Raw genomic sequence first — 19,406 nt, forward strand, 5'->3', positions numbered from 1 at the left:
TAAAAATGCAGTATAAACACTGACAACTGGGGAACACTGGCCTGTGAGTGCTCCAGTTGGAGAACAGCCTTTACCAAAGGTGTCATGGACTTTGACAAACTCGAACTCAGGACGCAAGGGAGAGACGTGCTAAGAGGAAGGCATGCTTGGCAAAACCACACCGTGATCAACTCCTACCCAGAAACCAATGTCCCCACTGTGGAAGGACGTGTGGATCCAGAACTGGCCTCCACAGTCACTTACGGAATCATTGTTAAAACCATGTTTATGGAACACAATCTTATTTGGCTACGAGTGATCGCCAAAGAAGAAGACGATTTTTTATCTACACTATGAAACATGGTATTAGCTACAAATCACTTTTTCTACTACTAGTACTATGAACAAGCTCTCAAGTGCTTGAGCAGAGAAAAATGAGCATTCTGCATCCTGTGCGCCTCCCTGCTTAAACAAAAATCTCATGACATCTCTTGGAACATCAAATTTGATTTTATCCAAGGTTTATTACAGAAAATAATGCTCCTTCTAAGATTCTATTGTTATTTCTGATAACTCCAACTTTTAAAACTGCAGATCTATTCTGAAAGTATGTTCCAATACTAATGGCCAGTTGTCTAAAAAAAGTTCTTGCTCCTACTGTGTTGCAGAGGGAGCTAGTCATGGCACTTCAAATAGAAGAAGTTATTATAGGAGCATGAATGTACTCTAACCCTGTTACATTATGTGCTCTCATGGGGGGGGGGGGAATCAGAAAGAGCCCACTACTGTTTTACCTAGAAGGAGGATTTCAAGTATAGGTTAAGTATAACTAAAGTTTAATAATTTCTTAGAATGATTTTCAGAAAAATACATGCTTTGGGAGGGGGAAATCTTGTCCAACACACACACACAGTCAATTTTTTCTTCTTAATACTCATTTTCGTAACTGGCAAAGTAATGCTGCATGAAAACTATCACAAAAACTTACATTTCAGAAAACTGCAACATTAGAACATATCTGAAACCTATGACATTAAAATATTTTTGATAACATGCACTTACCTATATAATGCATTTCTAAATTCAGGAGTCATGAAAAGGGTTTGCAGAAGGCTGTTCAAATAGCAAGTCATTGCTTGATTTACTAAACCTACATAGCCTTAAAAAAAAGGGGGAGGGACATGGTTAGCAGCCAGGCTAGCACCCAAAAGTAATAGAGTAACCTTTCTTGTTCAACAGGTTAACAGTTATTCTAATAATTTCAATGAAATTTGGAACAGACATTGCTTTTCCTATTGCGACCATTGTAAGTCCACCACTAATCCAAAGGCCCACTAGACTATCAGAATACAAGAATAGTTTCCTTGAAATTTATGAACTGGGGAAAGTAATAACGGCCATGGGTTTAGATTCTAAATAGCTGTGAACAGAATAGTCCTCCTATTCATGGAAGGCCCCAAGATCCAGTAGAAGCTTCACACTGAAGGGAGGGAGTAGGAAGACAATTTTCAGAAATCCCCCTCCCCATTGCAGCACTATTCTATATCTCAAACACCCAGAGGCTTCCCAAACCTCCACAGCAGCAATTTATAAGGTACAGAGGGTTGTAGAACAAATCTCTGTATTAGTGGAGGGGTGAAGAGAATCAAGAGTTTCTATGCTAAGATTGATTGAAAGAGGCAGGCAGAAAAAAAGTATATTAACTGTGAATGGGGGTTGGGGGAAAACACTGCTGGAGAGCAGTCTGAGTTCTCTAGCTGTATGGAATACTTGCAAAGGTCAAAGTAGTGTTTAACATGTAAAATAAAAGGAACATGCCTGGAGACCTGCGGAACCATCTGCACTCAATACGTTATACAGTGGTACCTCGGGTTAAGTATTAATTCGTTCCAGAGGTCCGTTCTTAACCTGAAGCACCACTTTAGCTAATGGGGCCTCCTGCTGCCGGCGTGCCGCCGGAGCATGATTTCTTTTCTCATCCTGAAGCAAAGTTCTTAACCCAAGGTACTATTTCTGGGTTAATGGAGTCTGTAACCTGAAGCGTACGTAACCCGAGGTACCACTGTATAGCCCAGGTATCAAACTGTACTAGGGGGAAAAACTTGGAAGCAAATAATAGAAACAGGAATCAGCTCACACCCTGGGCAGTGGGTTTACTGCCACCACTTCCTATTCACTCATACCATGCTTGGGAGTAGTTTTACCAACAACAGTTCACTAGGCCTTCTCCCTTTGCACCAAACCGCACACAAAAGTGAGGTGTATGGCTATATTCTGCCCTGCCAATATATAACTTGTTTTAAGAGACCATTGAAGCCTTACTATACAGTGGAAGAGAAACAATAAACCACCTTACCCGTTTCTGATTTACTCAGAATTGATGTATAAGAATAGTTCTGACCAACATAATCATTTGAACAACCAGCAGAACCTTCTCGTGGAAGAGGGCCTATAAACCTATCTGGAGTACGGTCATCTGCTCCACTGGCCTCATCCTAAAAGATAAGATACGTTAACTAGCACATTTGCAAAGGATGCAGTTAATACAAATCCATCCACACAAAGTTATCCTATTTAAGGAAGTCTAGAGACTAAGTGCACATGTCAATAGTCCCATCTACAAGTACTACACAAAGCAGTCTCTCCAAGAGAGAATGAGTAATGGGAGTGAGGAGGGGAGGGAGCCTAAACAGAGTTCCTATGATGTTCCCACCTAGGAAGTCCCAAACCCAGATTGCTAGTTGAGCAATAATGCACAGGATCAATTTCTCCCAGCTACTAGGTGTAGGTACTCCTTCTCTGTGCTCCAAAATAGCCTTTGATGCTCCAATCTGAGGCTGATCAGTATTCAAAGCTACTTTCAGCACTCAAATTGCACTGGCCTGATCAGAATTATAAGGTACAATTATGGGAAGACAAAGTGCACTATTGTGTTTGAAGTCTCAGCATGCATTTCCTCTTAAATGCATGTCTGAAAGCTAAAGTGGTCTTCTTTCTTAAAAGGCCTTACTGGTTTGGGAAGGGCAGTAGGGATGACTGGAACTGGTTTACTTGTGTTACCAGCAACAGAGTCAACAAGTTTGATCTCTCTGAGTGGAAAAAATTCTTAGTTTCTGTTTACTGGAATATACAGATTCACAAAGCCTTTTGTGACAGAACTCCTCCTTGGTTGCATTCAGAGAACCTATATGCCTTGCCAAACAGAGTCTTCCACAGAATCATAGAATTGTAGAGTTTTTCCACTAACATTTCTCCATCTTCTCCACTCCTATTTATATAGTCAGTGCTATCTCATTTTATAATACTCTTCAGCACAAGATTCTGAACCTATACTAGGCAATACTGGTACAGTACTGGTACCAGTAAAAATAAAAATTATAGCAAAAACCAAGCTTTCTTAAAAGTGATTCATAAAGAAAATGCAGGTACATAATAGGTACTTGTTTTATAATTTTAAATTCTCTTACCAATACTATCTGAGGTTGTTCTCCATCTTTATCTGTCAGATGCAGAAAGTTCTTTTTCCCAGGTTCAAAACCAGCATCAACAACAGATTTATCACTTGATTGATCCAATGATGTCTACAACAAAACAAAGGAATTGCTTGCTAAATAGATCTGGCTACTATTTATTTTGAAAATTTAAATTATAGGAGAACAAGTGGAGGGGGGGAATGATAGACCCACAGGCCTAATGTAAAATATCAGTATAAGCTGGAATATCCCTGGTCATCAGCACGCTCTCACTGCATTTAGCTCTAATAGAAATCAAAATTTCTCAAGACTCTACTGAGACCACAGGGACCATACAAGTGCTTCAAATTACAGAATGCACCTGCATGACACCCCACCCATAATGGCAATTTATTAAACTTCCAACATTAGTAGCCTCTATAGCATAACTAGAAATTAAATACAAAGTACAGTGGACATGCATTAGAAGTGTTGTACAGTTTGCTAACTATAAGATACAAAAACAGAATGAATAAAATAGAGGCCAGGGATTTCACACATCCAGGTCTTAATTTCTCTTTTATGTTTTAAATGTTGCTTCGTTTCATGCACTCCTTCTCTTTCTGTGTCAGTGGGGGAAGGGCTGATCTGGAGAAGGGAAGAAATGGCCAAACTCCAAATGTGACCACAGGGCTAAAAAAAGGTGGTGATCACTGTTATACATATTCTAGGATTAATGCTGTTCAAATTAAGAAAAAACTTCAGTATTTAAAAATTCATTTAAATAAACTGATAAAAAGAAATTCAAGCAGCATGACACATATGTAAACAATATAAACAGAAGGCATATTTTTTAAAAATGAATAAAAATAAATAAATAGACCCAATCCTGCGCAGGGGAGGAAGAGGGTAGTTCTGTTGTGGAAGCTGCCTCTGAATGGGTTCTTTAGGTAAATCCCACCCATTGCCTCCAACATTTATACAAGTATTCCCCAAACGTCTACATTTCTACTCTGTTAAGAAAGATAGTGTGTTATTACCGTATCAGCAACGCTGCCTCCATTTCCCCATATTAAATCAAATGTTCCATTAATATAGCCCACTTTAGTGGCCACATCCTCAAACAGTCTTTTTACTGGAGTGGAAGCTGGCAAGTTCAAAGTGATGCGCTCATTAACGGTCTTAGAATTAGTTGTATCTTGGATTATACAAAGCACTCTAGGTTCATCAGCGGCACTTTCAATCTGTAATGAAGAAAAAAACAGATTTTTAAAACTGACCATCCAACCTCTGCTTAAACATAACCAACTTCTTCATAAAATGAAGTGAAATATTTTATTATCTCATGGATCAAAATAATGAGAACATGATTTTCTTTAAGACTAAACCATCTTAACAGCATTAGAGGCAATCATGGGGGGGGGGATTCCACCACTTTGGCTCAATTCAGATGACCCTCTAAACCATGTTGATCTAGGGTTGCATATTGCTTCTTCCCCATCTCACATTTCCCACTACATTTTGTTTAACAATAACCTTAGTTTGCTTGTATGTGTACATAGTTCACATAGTAAATTAATGCTTATCCTTCAAAGTAGAATCAGAAGTTATGTTAAGTGCCAAACAGGAAGCACTGAAGGGTGCTATATGGAGGAAGGAGAAAGAAAGGGTACAAGAGTGAACACTTATTTACAATCCTCCAAAACTATTGTTTGGAGCAGAAGTAGTCAACATGGTAGTAAACATGCTATCTTTCATCCCTGATTACTGGCGACAATGGGTGGGCCTCATAACTCTGTTCTCTTTCCATTAGACTATTTAAGTTAATAGTTAATTTTTTATTGATGGTCTAACTGCATGTTTATTTGAAGGCAAACAATAAACTTAAATTGATTTGTAAGAGATTAGCAAAACACTCCCCAAGTTAATTCCATACTTGATCCTGTTCCCACACTTTCCCCCCTCTCATTAGCTTTACATGGTCAACTGAATTATGTATAGCACTGTTACATACAAGACAGTCATGCTAGATTAAACCAATGGCCAAGCACAGAATTCTAATGGCAGGACTTACATTATACAGTAATCAGAGGCATGCTATGTATGGGGCAGAGGGAGAAAAAGGTTGTGTTCTTGCTGCGATGACCAGCTACTGTCAGATACACTTATCTATCAATGCTTTGTTAAAACGCTATGTTACACAGTGCTGCATTGTCTGACAATAATAAATCCCACTGATAAACTACAATTTTTCTAGATAATTACGTCTGTCTGTCTGAATCCAGAGTTTGGGAACCTGTGCCCTCAGGTGTTGCTGAATTCCAACATCCATCAACACCAGCCAGCAAGGTCAGAGGCCTGGAATGATGGTAGCTATAGCCCAGAAACATCTACAGGGCCACAGATTTCTGATTCCTGCCAAACTGCTAGCTAGATTTAATATCAAACTCTCAGATGTTGAAAATGAAAATAGTGCCATCTATTATCTCCCTCAATTTCCCCCTCAAAACCCATTTCAACAAAGCCTGTACATTGCAGCCAAGCCTGTCATCTGAATACAGTTTGTTAGTGTGATAGTACACTGTTTGGCCATGAAGTCTATTTGGGAATGCAAAAGCAGAGGCTTGCCAAACTTGGTGAGTTATGTTGGTTTGGTAAATCACTATTTGTGCAAACCAGACTTAATCCTAACCCCCAGCTACACCCAAAGACCTAATCCTATTCTACAACTACATAGTATTTACAACTGTATTTTAGATTGCCAACTCCTTTTGACCAATAACTCATCCTTTTTATTTATTTACAACACTCTGTAATGTGCTATATACACTGTTGGTGCTGTATATACAAACAGTATATTTACTCTCCATACAGCTGGTCAATTAACAAGTCTCCATCATGCTGCCACCCCGGTCATCTTTTTGCAAGCATTTTTCAGAAGATAACGTGCAGCTGCAATTTTTACATCTTCTCTAGCTCTCCTATATGCTTTTACATGTAAAGCAATCAAAACTGATTGTAATATTTTAAATGAGGGTTAAAGTACCTCCAGCTCACGCTCCAATCTTGGCCTGTCAGGTTTTCCCTTAAGGAAGATCTCCAAAGCACTCAAACTCAGCACTAAGCAGCATTTTCTTTTGTCCCTGTCAATGGCAAGTAGAGGAGAAACAGCCACTTTGCCAGGCCTATGCTCAGGGCTTCCTAGAATACCAAACATGGGGATGACCCTGGTGGTATAGTTCTCAAGTGGGAACCCCATGCAAAGGATTTTTACATATGGGTGGGTCAACACATGCCAATCATGTAACATTTTAATATCATTGTTTTATTGGCAGGTGAGTGGCCCCATTTACATTTACACCAAGGTCAATGCTAAGCATTATTAGCTTGAAAACCCTGGCTAAAAGCTAGGGACCAGAACCAAGAACTAGACCGGAATGGTTTTATTATATATTTCAAGATATAATAATAGTTGTTCTACTTACACTCCTCCCTCAATACCAAACACGCCACCAGATACACACAAAAAAGTTCAGAGTGGGCAGGTACAGAAGAAGGGACCCACCCACCCAGGGACCCACCCACCCACTCACAAGTATCCAAATAAAGGGGGCAAGCCTTTATTCTTCCATGCAAGCCAGCAAAAATATTATTAGGAGAAATGAAATGCAAAGCTAGAAAAGAGGCACTACTTTACTGCTAGAGTCATTTCATTTTTGAGAAGCAATTCATTAACCATTTGCAGCTTGTTTGTTTGTATGTAAACCACAGTGTGTCTCAGCAAAATACTGAAGGGGATGGGTGAAAATAAGCCAAATCTCCCCTCCTGCAACTGTGTGAAACAACTTCTTTGCAGTTTGGGTTGTTTGCTTACTTGTGCAAATTGTACAACTACTAAAGGTTCTCTCTTCTCAGCACATCAAGAGCCTCCCTGAACAGTGTTTAGAATGATCATTTTTTTACCAAAGCCCCTTTCTTTCAACGATTAAGAAGGACTAAAATTATAAATCACACCACCCCATATTATGCATACTGAAATGTTTCATGCTATTATTTTTATTCATTAAATTTGTATACTGCCCTATACTCATAGATCTCTGTTGGCTCTTATCCAGTCTATTATTGAGGCATGACAATGTTACGCTCTTAAAAACATATCTACTATTTTCTCATTACACATCCAATAAAACACACTGGCGTCATTTTCTCTGGAAAAATGCTTCCCAATAGCCAACATTTTTATAGAATCAAACATGCATTCAGCAAAAAGACAGACGTGTATGTGCTCACTATAAACAAAACAACCCACATGAACGCTTAAAAGGTCATGTAAGCAGCAAAGCAAACACTCCTGCCTTAATGAGAAGCAGATACAAAGCTCCTAAGGCATACTCACTACTTTATTTTCAGTTATGTGCCATACAACTCTTCTAAAAAACATCTAGCACATTATTTTATTTTGGAGCTCTTAACACCATGCTTTTTAATTCTTGTGAATGTTACACACAAAAAGCAACCAAGCTTACCATTTTGTACAACACACACACCCAAATACCAAAGCTTCCTTGTAAGAATAAAGCTCAAAGTACACTCACAAAGCATTTTACTAACTCATGCAGATGTTAACAAGTACTAGTCTCATGCTGTTACTACCCAGTTAAGCAATCGGTTTTAAATGTTTACTGCAGCTAACTACCTGCGAAAATTTCTTCTTCATTTCATCAAAGATACTTTGTCTGCATCTCCAAAGCATATCCTATGGTATATAAACACAAAATAGTAAGATTATAGCACCCTGAAGTGGAGAAGAATCTTCAAATGTTTACTCAGAATATCTATACAGCTTTGAAAGTTACTTGCAAAAAGAAAAACCATTTTCCTCTAAAACAATGAACACTTGGAAAACTGAGCCTAAAAGAATGTGGAAATCCTAGTTCACAGTCTGTCTGGTTGAGATCTCAAAGTTTTAGAACATGGATAGGGAACCTTTGACCCACCAGATGCTGCTGGACTTATTCCCATCAGTCCTAGTCAGCCTGACCAATGGTCATGAATGACAGGAGTTGGGAGTCCAAGAATATCGATTCTAGAGGGTCACAGGTTCCCCATCAATGTTTTAGATTAACCTAATGCAGAGGGCAACTAAATCTATTACAAACCCAAGCACATGCATCTTGAGGCCTTTCCCCTTCCAATGGCCACAAGAGAAAGGTGCACCATTCCCATATTGTTGTGAAACTTTCAGCAATGTCCAGAATTTAATTCCTAATTGGGAAATTATTATTATTATTATTATTATTATTATTATTATTATTATTATTAATACTGCACCCATCTGGATGGGTTTCTCCAGTCACTCTGGGCGGCTTACAACATATCTAAAAACATTAATCCTTAAAAGCTTCCCTAAACAGGGCTGCCTTCAGATGTCTTCTAAAAGTCAGGTAGTTGTTTGTTTCCTTGACATCTGAAGTGAGGGCATTCCACAGGGAGGGTGCCACTACCAAGAAGCCCTTCTGCCTGGTTCCCTGTAACTTTGCTTCTTGCAGTGAGGGAACCAGAAAACCCTTGGAGGAGAACCTCAGTGTCTGGGCTGAGCAATGGGGGTGGAGAGGCCATTTAAGGCTTTAAAGGTCAGCACCAACACTTTGAATTGTGCTCAGAAATGCACTTGGAGCCAGTGAAGATCCTTTAGAACCGATGTTATATGGTTCCGGTGGCCACTCCCAGTCACCAGTCTAGCTGCCGTATTGTGGATTATTGTGGATTATTGTGAAGAGTCACCTTCAAAGGTAGCCCAAGTTGAGCACACTGCAGTAGTTCAAGCAGGAGATACCAGGGCACACACCACTCTGGTGAGACAGTGTGCATACCAGATGGAGCTGGTAAACAGTTGCCCTGGACACAGAATTGACCTACACCTCCATGGACAGCTGTGAATCTGAAATGACTCCTATGTTGCGCACCTGGTATTTCAGTGGCATAGTTACCCTGTTCAAGACCAGGGAGTGCCCACCCCCTGTCCCCCCAAAACAGTACTTCTGTCTTGTCAGGATTCAACCTCAATCTGTTAGCTGCCACCCATCCTCCAACTGCCTCCAGACACACACACAGGACCTTCACTGCCCTCACTGGTTCTGATTTGAAGGAGACGTAAAGCTGGATATCATCTGTACAAGTACTGTAAAAAGTTACTGGCCAGAAATTGTTTCTATGTTGCACCTCACTAAAGTTCTAAAGCTCAATCAACCTAAGCAAAGCCATCACCAAATAATAACCATAGAAATGCCAAAAAATCTGAAAACTTTTTGCCCTTCAATTACTACAGTATCCCTGTTAATTTTGGCATGCAGTTGACTCTCTTCATTTTAAAGAGATCCTGCAATTCAAAATAACCCATTAATAACCATGGTAGGAATATCTCATTCTATGGTCAACAAATGAGCACACAATTTACTGGAAATGTGACTTGAACAAATTTGTGGAGGATGTGGTCCTAGTGATATGAAAACAAATAATGTGGCTATATAATGTGATATTATGACTGTGTATGTGTATGATCCCAAAATGTATGATCTCTGCAACATGTCAACAAAATCCATGGCTATGATGCAACCTAGATGTGTCAAATATTGTTGATTTGGCATGCATTTTTTTAAAGGAAAGCTATTAGAAAAAGAGAAGAACAATATCCATTTCCCATGTATGCCTACTACAAGGGACAGCCAAGATGATGCCCTCCAGGTGCTATGGACTACAGCTCCAGCCAAAAGGAAAGGAAGACAGGAATTGTAGTCCAGCAACACTGAGATGGCATCATGTTGGATGTCTGCATTGATTCAGAGATGGAGAATGATTATTGCAACAGAGCACTTGCATATCACATCCCAAAGTTTTGCAATTTCCAATTTTAAATAACATTTCTATTGATGCATATCCAGTCAGAGAATCTGTAAGATCTGTTTATGACAACTGCAATATCATCATTTTAAATTTTAAAATGAACATAAAATTGAGTAGTAAAACATAATCCTTGTCTATTTAGTTTCTGCAAATGGAGCTCACAGCAGTCTGCCTTGAAAATCAAAATTTCCATGACACACAGTTCAGCAGACATGACTAAACATAAATCCAAAGACTACTATTTGCCTCAGCTTTGATTAGTCATTTCTCCTCCAGGCCTGGATCTAGTTTTCTGCCAGTTCAAACCGCAGCTGTTATTATTTACATTGTATACAATCTGTATGTATTTTATTCAGCAGAGGGACCACAGATCACCAGCAGAGTGTATGCTTTGCAACCAGATGGTTCCAAGTTCATCTCCTGGAGTGTTCAGTTAAAAAGATTTCACACAGAAGTGCTGAAAAAGACTTCTACCTAAAACTATGTAGAGTAACTGCCACACATAGCAAAGTGTACAGGACTGGATGGGCTAGTTGTATTATATAACACTGTTTTTTTACAGAGTAATATTTTGAAGTAGTGCAATCCAGCTGCTCAGTCCCAGACCCCTGTCTCAGAGAATTCGGGAGGAGCTGCTGCCTGATATAGGAAATGCTGCCTGAATAATTCTGCTTTCATACTCTGTGAAATTTCTCAAGATTCACATGTAATTTTACCTTAAGAATATTTTGTAAGCTGTTTTGAGGTCAGAAAAAAGTATTATAAATTAATTAATTAAAAATTACAATTAAAATATTGCCTTCATTGACCCAGGTGCTTGCAATCAACCTTTACTTTTTTACCTCTGAACCTAATCAAGCCCTACAGCTTTAATTTTAGCCAACCGTAATAATCTCTAATCAAGGTACTGAATACAGTTCCAATGATCCTGGTTTTCCAGACCAATACTTGTATTGTAAGTTGCTGCTGATTTTGTTGCCTGGCCTTAAATAAATTTGCTAAAACTGCTTCAAAAAGGTACTAACCTCAACTGAATAATAGCATCAAGCATATTTATGCAACCCAGCTACAAAAAAAATCACTTTGTACTATGTGTCCTCAGTGACTGGCTGAAAAGTTCTACAACTGATTTACTTTTGCATGTTTGAGCCTACAATGAATATATTACACTATATAACTATATTGTACATATATCTGTAGTATGGGTATAAATGCAAAAGTTCTTTTTGGCTTTGCACTCTAGCACTGCCAAAAAACATATCAACTGTCCCTCTAATTTCATGTGCTGTTTTCCCCAGTGTTCCAGCACCTCAAGAATATGTTAAAAATGTAAAAGAAACAACAATTTGATTTAATTCACCCTGTGGAGCAGTAGCTGCTCAAAGTTTAACATATGTACTCTGAACTACTGCTCAGGGATTAATTGCAAATTAATTATTAAAACAACACATTCTTTAATTTTCAGAAAGTGTTTTAGGTTGCTTCCAGCATGGTCCAACAATGTGATATTCACCTATGCATGTTAGTAGCTAGCTTTTTTGGCAAAAGTATTCATATTACAAGTTTATTAAGTCTTTTAATGTATTTCACATTATGTACCAAATCACTGCAATTATGTACTAGAAACAGAACCTTTACAAGTAATTATTTGGATGATGATGATGATTATTATTATTTTATTTATACCCCACTCATCTGGCTGGGTTTCCCCAGCAACTCAGGGCAGCTTCCAGCAGAATATAAAAACACATGCTATTCATTAAGTTGTCTTGCACATAAAAATATGCAAATGAAAAGTGTCCCACCTTCAGATACTAAACTGAAGCAAAGAGTTGGTGGATTATCATGATGCATTTCTGTACATCCCAGTTGGCATAAATTTCACTAAAATATTTAATGGGAGATCCTTAAGTTCAGGCTTTTATCAGTTTTTACCGTAACACAGTGGTAACTCCGGTTGCGGATGGGATCCGTTCCGCAGCTCTAGTCAGATCCTGAGGTTTCTGCAACTGGAGGGACCGCTTCTGTGCATATGTGCGGTATAGTAGAGTGTTCTTGCAAATGCGCGCGCAGCGAAACACTTCCGGGTTTGCCGCTTTCACAACCTGAAGTTTATGTTATCCGAGTGTAACAAAAGCCGAGGTGCTACTGTATACTTAAGTTATGAACATTCCAACAAAAATGTGATGTAGCAGTTTGGGGAGTGTATTTCATAAATGGGGAAATGATTTATGGTTACAAAATCATGCAATATAGATACATAGATATATACAAACACAATGGTTCTGTTAACTCTGGAAAAATATATGGGGTTGACAAGAAAAAGTACCATATTTTTCGCCCTATAGGACGCACCGGCCCATAGGATGCACTTATTTTGGGGGGGGGGGAATAAAGAAAAAATATATATTCCCCCCCCCCGAGCCCCAAAGAGCAAAGAAGCCATAACAGCGAGCGGGATGGATCCCGCTCGCTGTCCTGGCTTCGTTTTTAGCCTCGGGGCTGGGGGTCCGGGAGCGAAGGCGTGGTTGCGCAACCTCGCCATCGCTCCCGGAGCTTGCTTGTGGGGCTGGGGGCGAGGGAAGCCCGAGCTTCCCCCATCCCCAACCCCCAGAATGGGTCCGGGAGCGATGGCGAGGTTTTGCAACCTCGCCATCGCTTCCGGAGCTTGCTTGCGTCGCTGGGGGCGGGGGAAGCCAGAGCTTCCCCCGTCCCCAGAACGGGTCCAGGAGCGATGGCGAGGTTGCACAACCTCACCATCACTCCCGGAGCTTGCTTGCGTCGCTTGGAGCTGGGGGCGGGGGAAGCCCGAGCTTCCCCCATCCCCAGCCCCCAGAACAGGCTTGCGGACACCTGTGCGAAGCATGGGGCATCCTCCGGAGGGCGCCCCGTGCTTCAGGCTGCCGCCCGCAAGCCTTGCGAGCCCGCTGGAACTCCCGTCGGGGCAAGGCTTGAGGATAGCTTCCTGAAGCCTGGAGAGGGAGAGGGGTCGGTTCGCACCAAAGCCTCTCGCTCTCCAGGCTTCAGCGAAAGCCTGCATTCGTCCCATAGGACGCACACACATTTCCCCTTCATTTTTGAAGGGGAAAAAGTGCGTCCTATAGGGCGAAAAATACGGTAACTCCTATACACATACAGACACAAACCATTTTTCTACTCTGAAAAGTATCAATGTCTGAAGAGTAGAGATTAGAGATATAAAATGCAATGCTTTCTAGTGCTCTAATCGAAAGGTAGTGCAGTGTAATAATTAAAGTAGAAAATAAAATGCTACTGGGGGGGGGTATTGTACGGTGCACACATCAGAATTCTGATGGATTTTCAGAGGCATCCCACACCACCCTTGACTTTCTTGAAGAAAAAGTTAAGTGTTTCCAACCTTTACATGCATATTTATACCATCAAGACTGCAACTAACTAGAAAATAAATACCACTGAACTCAGATGTACTTTCTTGTTAGTAAACATACTAAGAATTACATTGAACTAGATTTAAGAATGCAGCTCCTTTTAATCATTTGGTGTGTACTAGTCTGTGTTTATGTCCAAAAAACACTACAAAATATGTTTCATGATTATATTTTAAGAAGAAACAAAAAAGAATTATACACAATCTACAGATGTAGTTAAGTGATTTCTTTAAAATGTGAGGTTAGAAGAAACAAGAATCTTTCTTCATCCTATTAAGTACAGAATTCAATATATCCAAAAAGGAGAGGACTGAAATCCTGTTCAGCTCTAGAAGATAAAAATAAGCTTCTAAGGCATTTGAATAATATCTACAGAGGAACAATGATCAGAGCCAGACTCTGCCATTAATCATTCCAGTCTGTGCTAGTTATCTACAATTACTGCCAAAGGCCTTCTGCTATTAGCCTTTGCTTCTTGGCTGTCACATGATGTTGCACCATTATTGTTCACATTACTATATAATTCAGAACTATATGGGTATGTCATACATGCCATAAATGAGGAAATTATACACTATTAAAAAAAACAAATACACTGAGCTACAATTTTTATGTGTGACAATGTCACATACATACCTCCCCTCTCATCTGTATTATTTTGTACAACTTACCACGTTAGTGGTTAGGGCTGAAGAAACTCACAGCCTTAACTGTGGGTAGGGAAACCCACTATGCTGTGACTTCAAAATACAAGGTAAGTTGTACTAAATATTTTTTTGTGGGGGGAGCAAAGCAAACAAAGTACTGTACTGTTTTCAGATGCATTTTTGGGTCATGCGTGTGACCTCTTCTCTATGAACTTGTGTAATTGCAATGATGCATCCAAACACCTGTTCCCATGTAGAAAGGCAAATTATTTTTAATATTTTACTGAATGAGTTTAGGGTCAGGATTCCAGTATGGTAATTTAATATTATATGCCATCTTACTCCCCTGCAACTGAAAAGATTTGACTTGGAAGAAAAGATTATATTCACTTCAAAAAGATCCTCTAGGAGTTCCAACAATCTCAAAGCTATTTCTCATGTTACAAAGCTGAAAGGTAACAGTCTAGTCTAAAGCCAACACTGGAGTTTGGCATTCTTACATGAAAAGCAATAATGTGTAAATAATCCAGAAACAGTTCAGTTCAGTATCCAAGTCTTTCAGTGTTAAGAAACTCAGATATATAAGCTAGCTGCCAAATGACTCCTTAAACCAGGGTAAAAGTGGCCAAAACGGAATTCCTAGTTGCCATTTGGGGGACAGAAGTTCATACTGGAAAACTGAATAAAAATTGGTACCTGAAATTCATTCTGACTGTGCAGATAAAATATAGCAGATAGAATTCTATGGGATGTGTTGCTAGTGTGTGAAAACAGGCAAGATCTAAGGATTCCCAGGCATTCACTTCCAGGTGGTAGGGATGTCAGGTGCTATCCCAGCACCTGGGTATCTTCACATGGTCACAAGTGGCTGACAGCCGGGTGCAAAATACGCCTGTTGCCTGGCCAATATTGAACGCTGCTATAGATAGATACATCTACTTGGAAGAGCATTGCTTCAGCCTAAGTCATAGGGCAAACCATCCTGTAAACAATGAAAGCTCCTTTCCTTCCCACCAAAATATTATAGAACACTTCTCTATCACTTCCCCAATCCAACATTTCATAAAGGAAGAGCTACCAGTCTCTTTCTCAGTCTTCACAACCTTTGTAAAAAAACATGGTTCCAATCACAACCTTGTATTTGGAAGTCTGGTTCTATTTTCTTTTATTAAACTCTAACACTAGTGGTTTTCAAACTGTACTCAAGAGAACGCTTATCAGTAGCTCTTCAGTGACAAGATCAGTCATGGTGGATGGGTTTCCCTGGAAAACAGGTTGTCTACCACTATTTTTCTTTTACGAAGTACCAGAGTAGGGGGAACAGCATGTTCTAGTGTGAAACCCCAGCCCTAGTGTGAAATCTGCATTCTCTCCAGAAGTCCTGCAAGAGTCAGCACCCCGACATGAACAGTTAGTTGAGTGAGTGGGTGTGTGTTTATGTGAGTGCCATCCACGATCCTCAGAATCCTCTGCAACACACACACACGAATCCATGGCAGACACACCACGCATAAAAGGCTCCTTCCAGGTAGAGCCTATTACAACCATGAACCTGAACGCATGGACATGAACTTGCCTTGACTAACCCGGGAAGTTCCTCCTCTCTCCAGCATCCTTTGAACTTTCGCCCACACCTGTCGCGTGGATCTCTGCCGGTGTTGCAAAACTGCCACTCAACAGCGTGGGAGCACAGGTGAGCTGCATCGCAACACGCATGCAACTTTCCAAGGTTGAGCCTTATCGAACCTACCTCGACTTCCTGGAAAGCTGCGCTTGCTGACACGAATGAATGCCCCGAGGGCCTCCTTGGCCTTTCCCTCCCTCGCTCCCTCCTCACAGTGACAGGTCCCCCCCTCCCCTCGCGACGTCTGAAGCAACACTCATGCGCGCGGCCTCTCGGCCGTCCCTTCCCTTCCGCAAGGCCCTAGAGCAGCGAAGGAAGGCCCTGCCGAGAAACACCCGGCAGCACCAGCCCGCCTGCCCGTCCCTGAACAGGCAACACCGGGGCTTCCAAACGAGGCCCCGCCAAGCCCCAGGCCCTCGCCGCCCCTGTAACCCGCCCGGGCACGCAACGACTCCTTCCGTGAGGCTGCGCGCACGCCTCGGCCTCCCGTTCCTCCTCCTCCTCTGCCGCCGCCGCCTGAAGCGGGGCCTGAAGGCGCGGCCTCCACCCAAGGGCCCCTGACGCACCTCTTTGGGGACCAGCTGGTTCTCCTCGCTGGGCACCATGGCCAGTGGCGCAGCCAGCCCGGGGCCCGCGGCAGCTTCGGGCGGGGAGTCGTCGTCAGCAGGAGGCGCCGTCCGCGAAGGAGGGAGAGGAGCGGGGCCGCGGCACGCTCGGCATCGTTACGGTCTCGGTCTCCGCCGCCGCCGCCTCCTTTCTGTGGCTCCCTGCGTGCGTGTGTCTCTCTGCCGCCTCTCCCCCTTCTCAGCGAGCGCAGCAACGCCTCAGCCGCCTCCCCTCCCCTCCCTCCGCCAGCGCCAATCAATGGCAAAATGGCCGACGACGGGCTTCTCGCGAGACGTCGCCGGCGCAGCTGGAGCCCTTCCCTCCTCAGGGCGCCTCCGCTCCCACCTTCTGCCGGGGGAAAGCGGCTCAGAGAGGCCGCGGGAAAGCCTCTGGCCTGCTCCCGGGCTGCTCGCCCTGTGAAGGGCCGGCGGCGCTCCGCCGGGCTCCGCGGCGCTGTCTCCCGAGGAGGCGGGAGGAGGACGAGGACGATCCGTCCTTGATCCTCATAAAACAAACATCTGGGCGCCCGCCCGCCCTCTCTGGCTATCAGGCAGGCAACTTGGGTGGAGAGTTTGCTTTCGGTTGGTTCCGCCCTCCCATGTCTTTAAACTGGCACGCATCGATTTTCGTGAAGGCTGCTTAACCCAGAGGAAAGCCGCATTTAATTCTCAGCAACTTAATTCGCGCCGTCAACGTGCCTAAGGTTTGAGTCGCGCGTAAAGAGAAACGCGCAGCCCCATCCTATGCAGGTTTGCTCCGCGATAAGCCCCGCTGAGTTCAGCGGATGAGTGCTTACTCCCAAGTAAGCTTGCAGGCGCACTTGCAAGAAACCGTAACAGCTCGTCGTTTTTTTGTATTACTTTTTGATTAATGCCTCCCCCCCACACCTCCCACTTTCTATCCAAGAGGCAGATTTACTGAAATGCTATTAAGTAATCTGAAGAGTCTTCAGTAGAGTACAGTAATGAAATTACGATCAGCAAATGATGGCTTTTCAGCAGCGATTTGAGATGAATAAAGAATAATAGCGGCAAAGGTTGCTTCTGATTTGGAAATGGCAAATTACTTCCGGCAGCATTGGTTTCCTTATAAGAAAGTGAATGACAGCCATGGACGTAGCCAAGGGAAGGCAGCTGCCCCCCCAATCAATAAAAATACATAGCATACTGAGGTTCTGCCCCCTCCCCCACAAAAATCCTGGCTACGCACATGATGACAGCTACATCAACATTCATGAGGAAGTGACCAAGACTGTCAAAATAACCCATAAAAGCAGGATGTGGGAGAATATTCTGGCATATTTTACAGTGATGCAAGGCACATTTCAGTCCCCTTTATACTTAAGACTATTAATCTATTACACTTTGGTTGGTGTGTAAACAAAGCAGGTACTTTTTCCCTTCTCTCCCCTTTTCAGCTTGGAAACACAGTAGAAATATAATGTGAGAATGATTCAAAAGTTCTGTGGCATTGCAAGCAATGATTTGCTTCTACACAGAAAATATGTTAAGCCACTTCATCAGTACCTCAGCCAGAAACCATGCTAGCACTCATCCACAAAGGAGGTATATTTCCCAGAGTAAATGACAGCTCCTGCAAGACTGAGTTTTACCAGGCATTCTGTGCCAGGAAGACAAGTCAATAATTGATTCCAAGTAATGTGCCCAGCAAGCTGTAACATTCTTTCCTTGCAGCTGAATGACGCACAGCAAAGTGTGAAATTCCTTCCTACCTTTCATAAACATCAAAGAAGGCCTCTCTGTTCTGAGTCTTATGAGAGAAAGTTCAACTAATTAGCGAAGGGAGGGGTGAACATAATCCCATAGACAAGGGTACACACAACTGCGCAAAGAAGATGAAGCAATTTTTGATCCATATAGCTGATTTTGTTCCCTACAGGCAGTGTTGCTAAAGCCAAATTCCCCTATAATCCCGTAGTTAGAATTAAGAGTCTGATGGCCTAGAAACCGTAGAGCAAGCAGTGAATGGCAAAGATGAGAGTGATATGAAAAAGCCCCCAAATATTAAGTGTTTGCTATGGTCATGAGAGAGCTGTACACACAAGAATTAACTCATTTATTAATGGAAAAGAGGGGGGAAGACAATGAAAAACGTTAAGAAAATATTTATACTTTAGTTTTATGTATGCCATTCTGAGGATTGTTTTGAAAAGTGGGATGTAAGGTAAAAACCATCATGTAAATTGTTTCGCTCTAATTGACCCACTGCCAGATGCACCCTCCAATATATGTACCAGTGTGGTGTAGTGGTTAAGAGCAGTGGACTCGTAATCTGGTGAACTGGGTTCGATTCCCTGCTCCTCCACATGCAGCTGCTGGGTGACCTTGGGCCAGTCACACTTCTCTGAAGTCTCTCAGCCTCACTCACCTCACAGAGTGTTTGTTGTGGGGGAGGAAGGGAAAGGAGATTGTGAGCCGCTTTGAGACTCCTTCGGGTAGTGATAAAGTGGGATATCAAATCCAAACTCCAACTCCTCCTCCTCCTCCTCCGCCTCCTGCTCTGGGCCAGTCTGGAGTTGGTGCAGCAAAAAACTGGCTGGCAGGAGTCAGCAGGATACTCCATTGAAGGTAAGGCTACAAATGACTACTAACCATGATGGCTATGCTCTGCCTCCACATTGGATGCATAATGCTTCTGAATGCCAGTTACTGGAAGCTGCAGAAGGGGAATATGCTCTGGTCCTTGGGTCCTGCTTGTGGGTTCCCCTCCGATTTCTGGTTGGCTGCTGTGAGGATAGGATGATGGACCAGATGGGCTATTGGCT

The 19,406-nt window shown here is 42.2% G+C and overlaps 1 protein-coding gene across 7 annotated transcripts in view; it reads right to left on the minus strand.

Annotated features, from left to right (window-relative positions):
* The window catches only part of USP47 (ubiquitin specific peptidase 47), a 48,232-nt gene extending 31,051 nt beyond the window's left edge, over positions 1 to 17,181 (minus strand). For 3 of the 7 annotated variants that reach the window (XR_014519429.1, XR_014519430.1, XM_083476478.1), the window contains exons 1-5: positions 16,582 to 17,161; positions 4,472 to 4,675; positions 3,447 to 3,560; positions 2,336 to 2,474; positions 1,042 to 1,138 (exon numbers count right to left, since the gene is read on the minus strand). Coding sequence is in view for 4 of the 7 variants with exons in the window: in XM_083476478.1 (XP_083332604.1) it covers positions 1,042 to 1,138; positions 2,336 to 2,474; positions 3,447 to 3,560; positions 4,472 to 4,675; positions 16,582 to 16,620 (593 nt within the window). In the remaining 3 variants the exon portion in view is untranslated. Of the gene's footprint in view, positions 1 to 1,041; positions 1,139 to 2,335; positions 2,475 to 3,446; positions 3,561 to 4,471; positions 4,676 to 8,127; positions 8,188 to 16,581 lie in introns of all 7 variants that reach the window. The other 4 variants (XR_014519431.1, XM_083476477.1, XM_083476476.1 and 1 more) reach the window with 3 other exon arrangements.
* Positions 17,182 to 19,406: the final 2,225 nt, after the last annotated feature.

This window comes from Podarcis liolepis, assembly GCF_965112155.1.
Source record: "Podarcis liolepis genome assembly, chromosome: 1".
NCBI classification, from domain to species: Eukaryota; Metazoa; Chordata; class Lepidosauria; order Squamata; family Lacertidae; genus Podarcis; species Podarcis liolepis.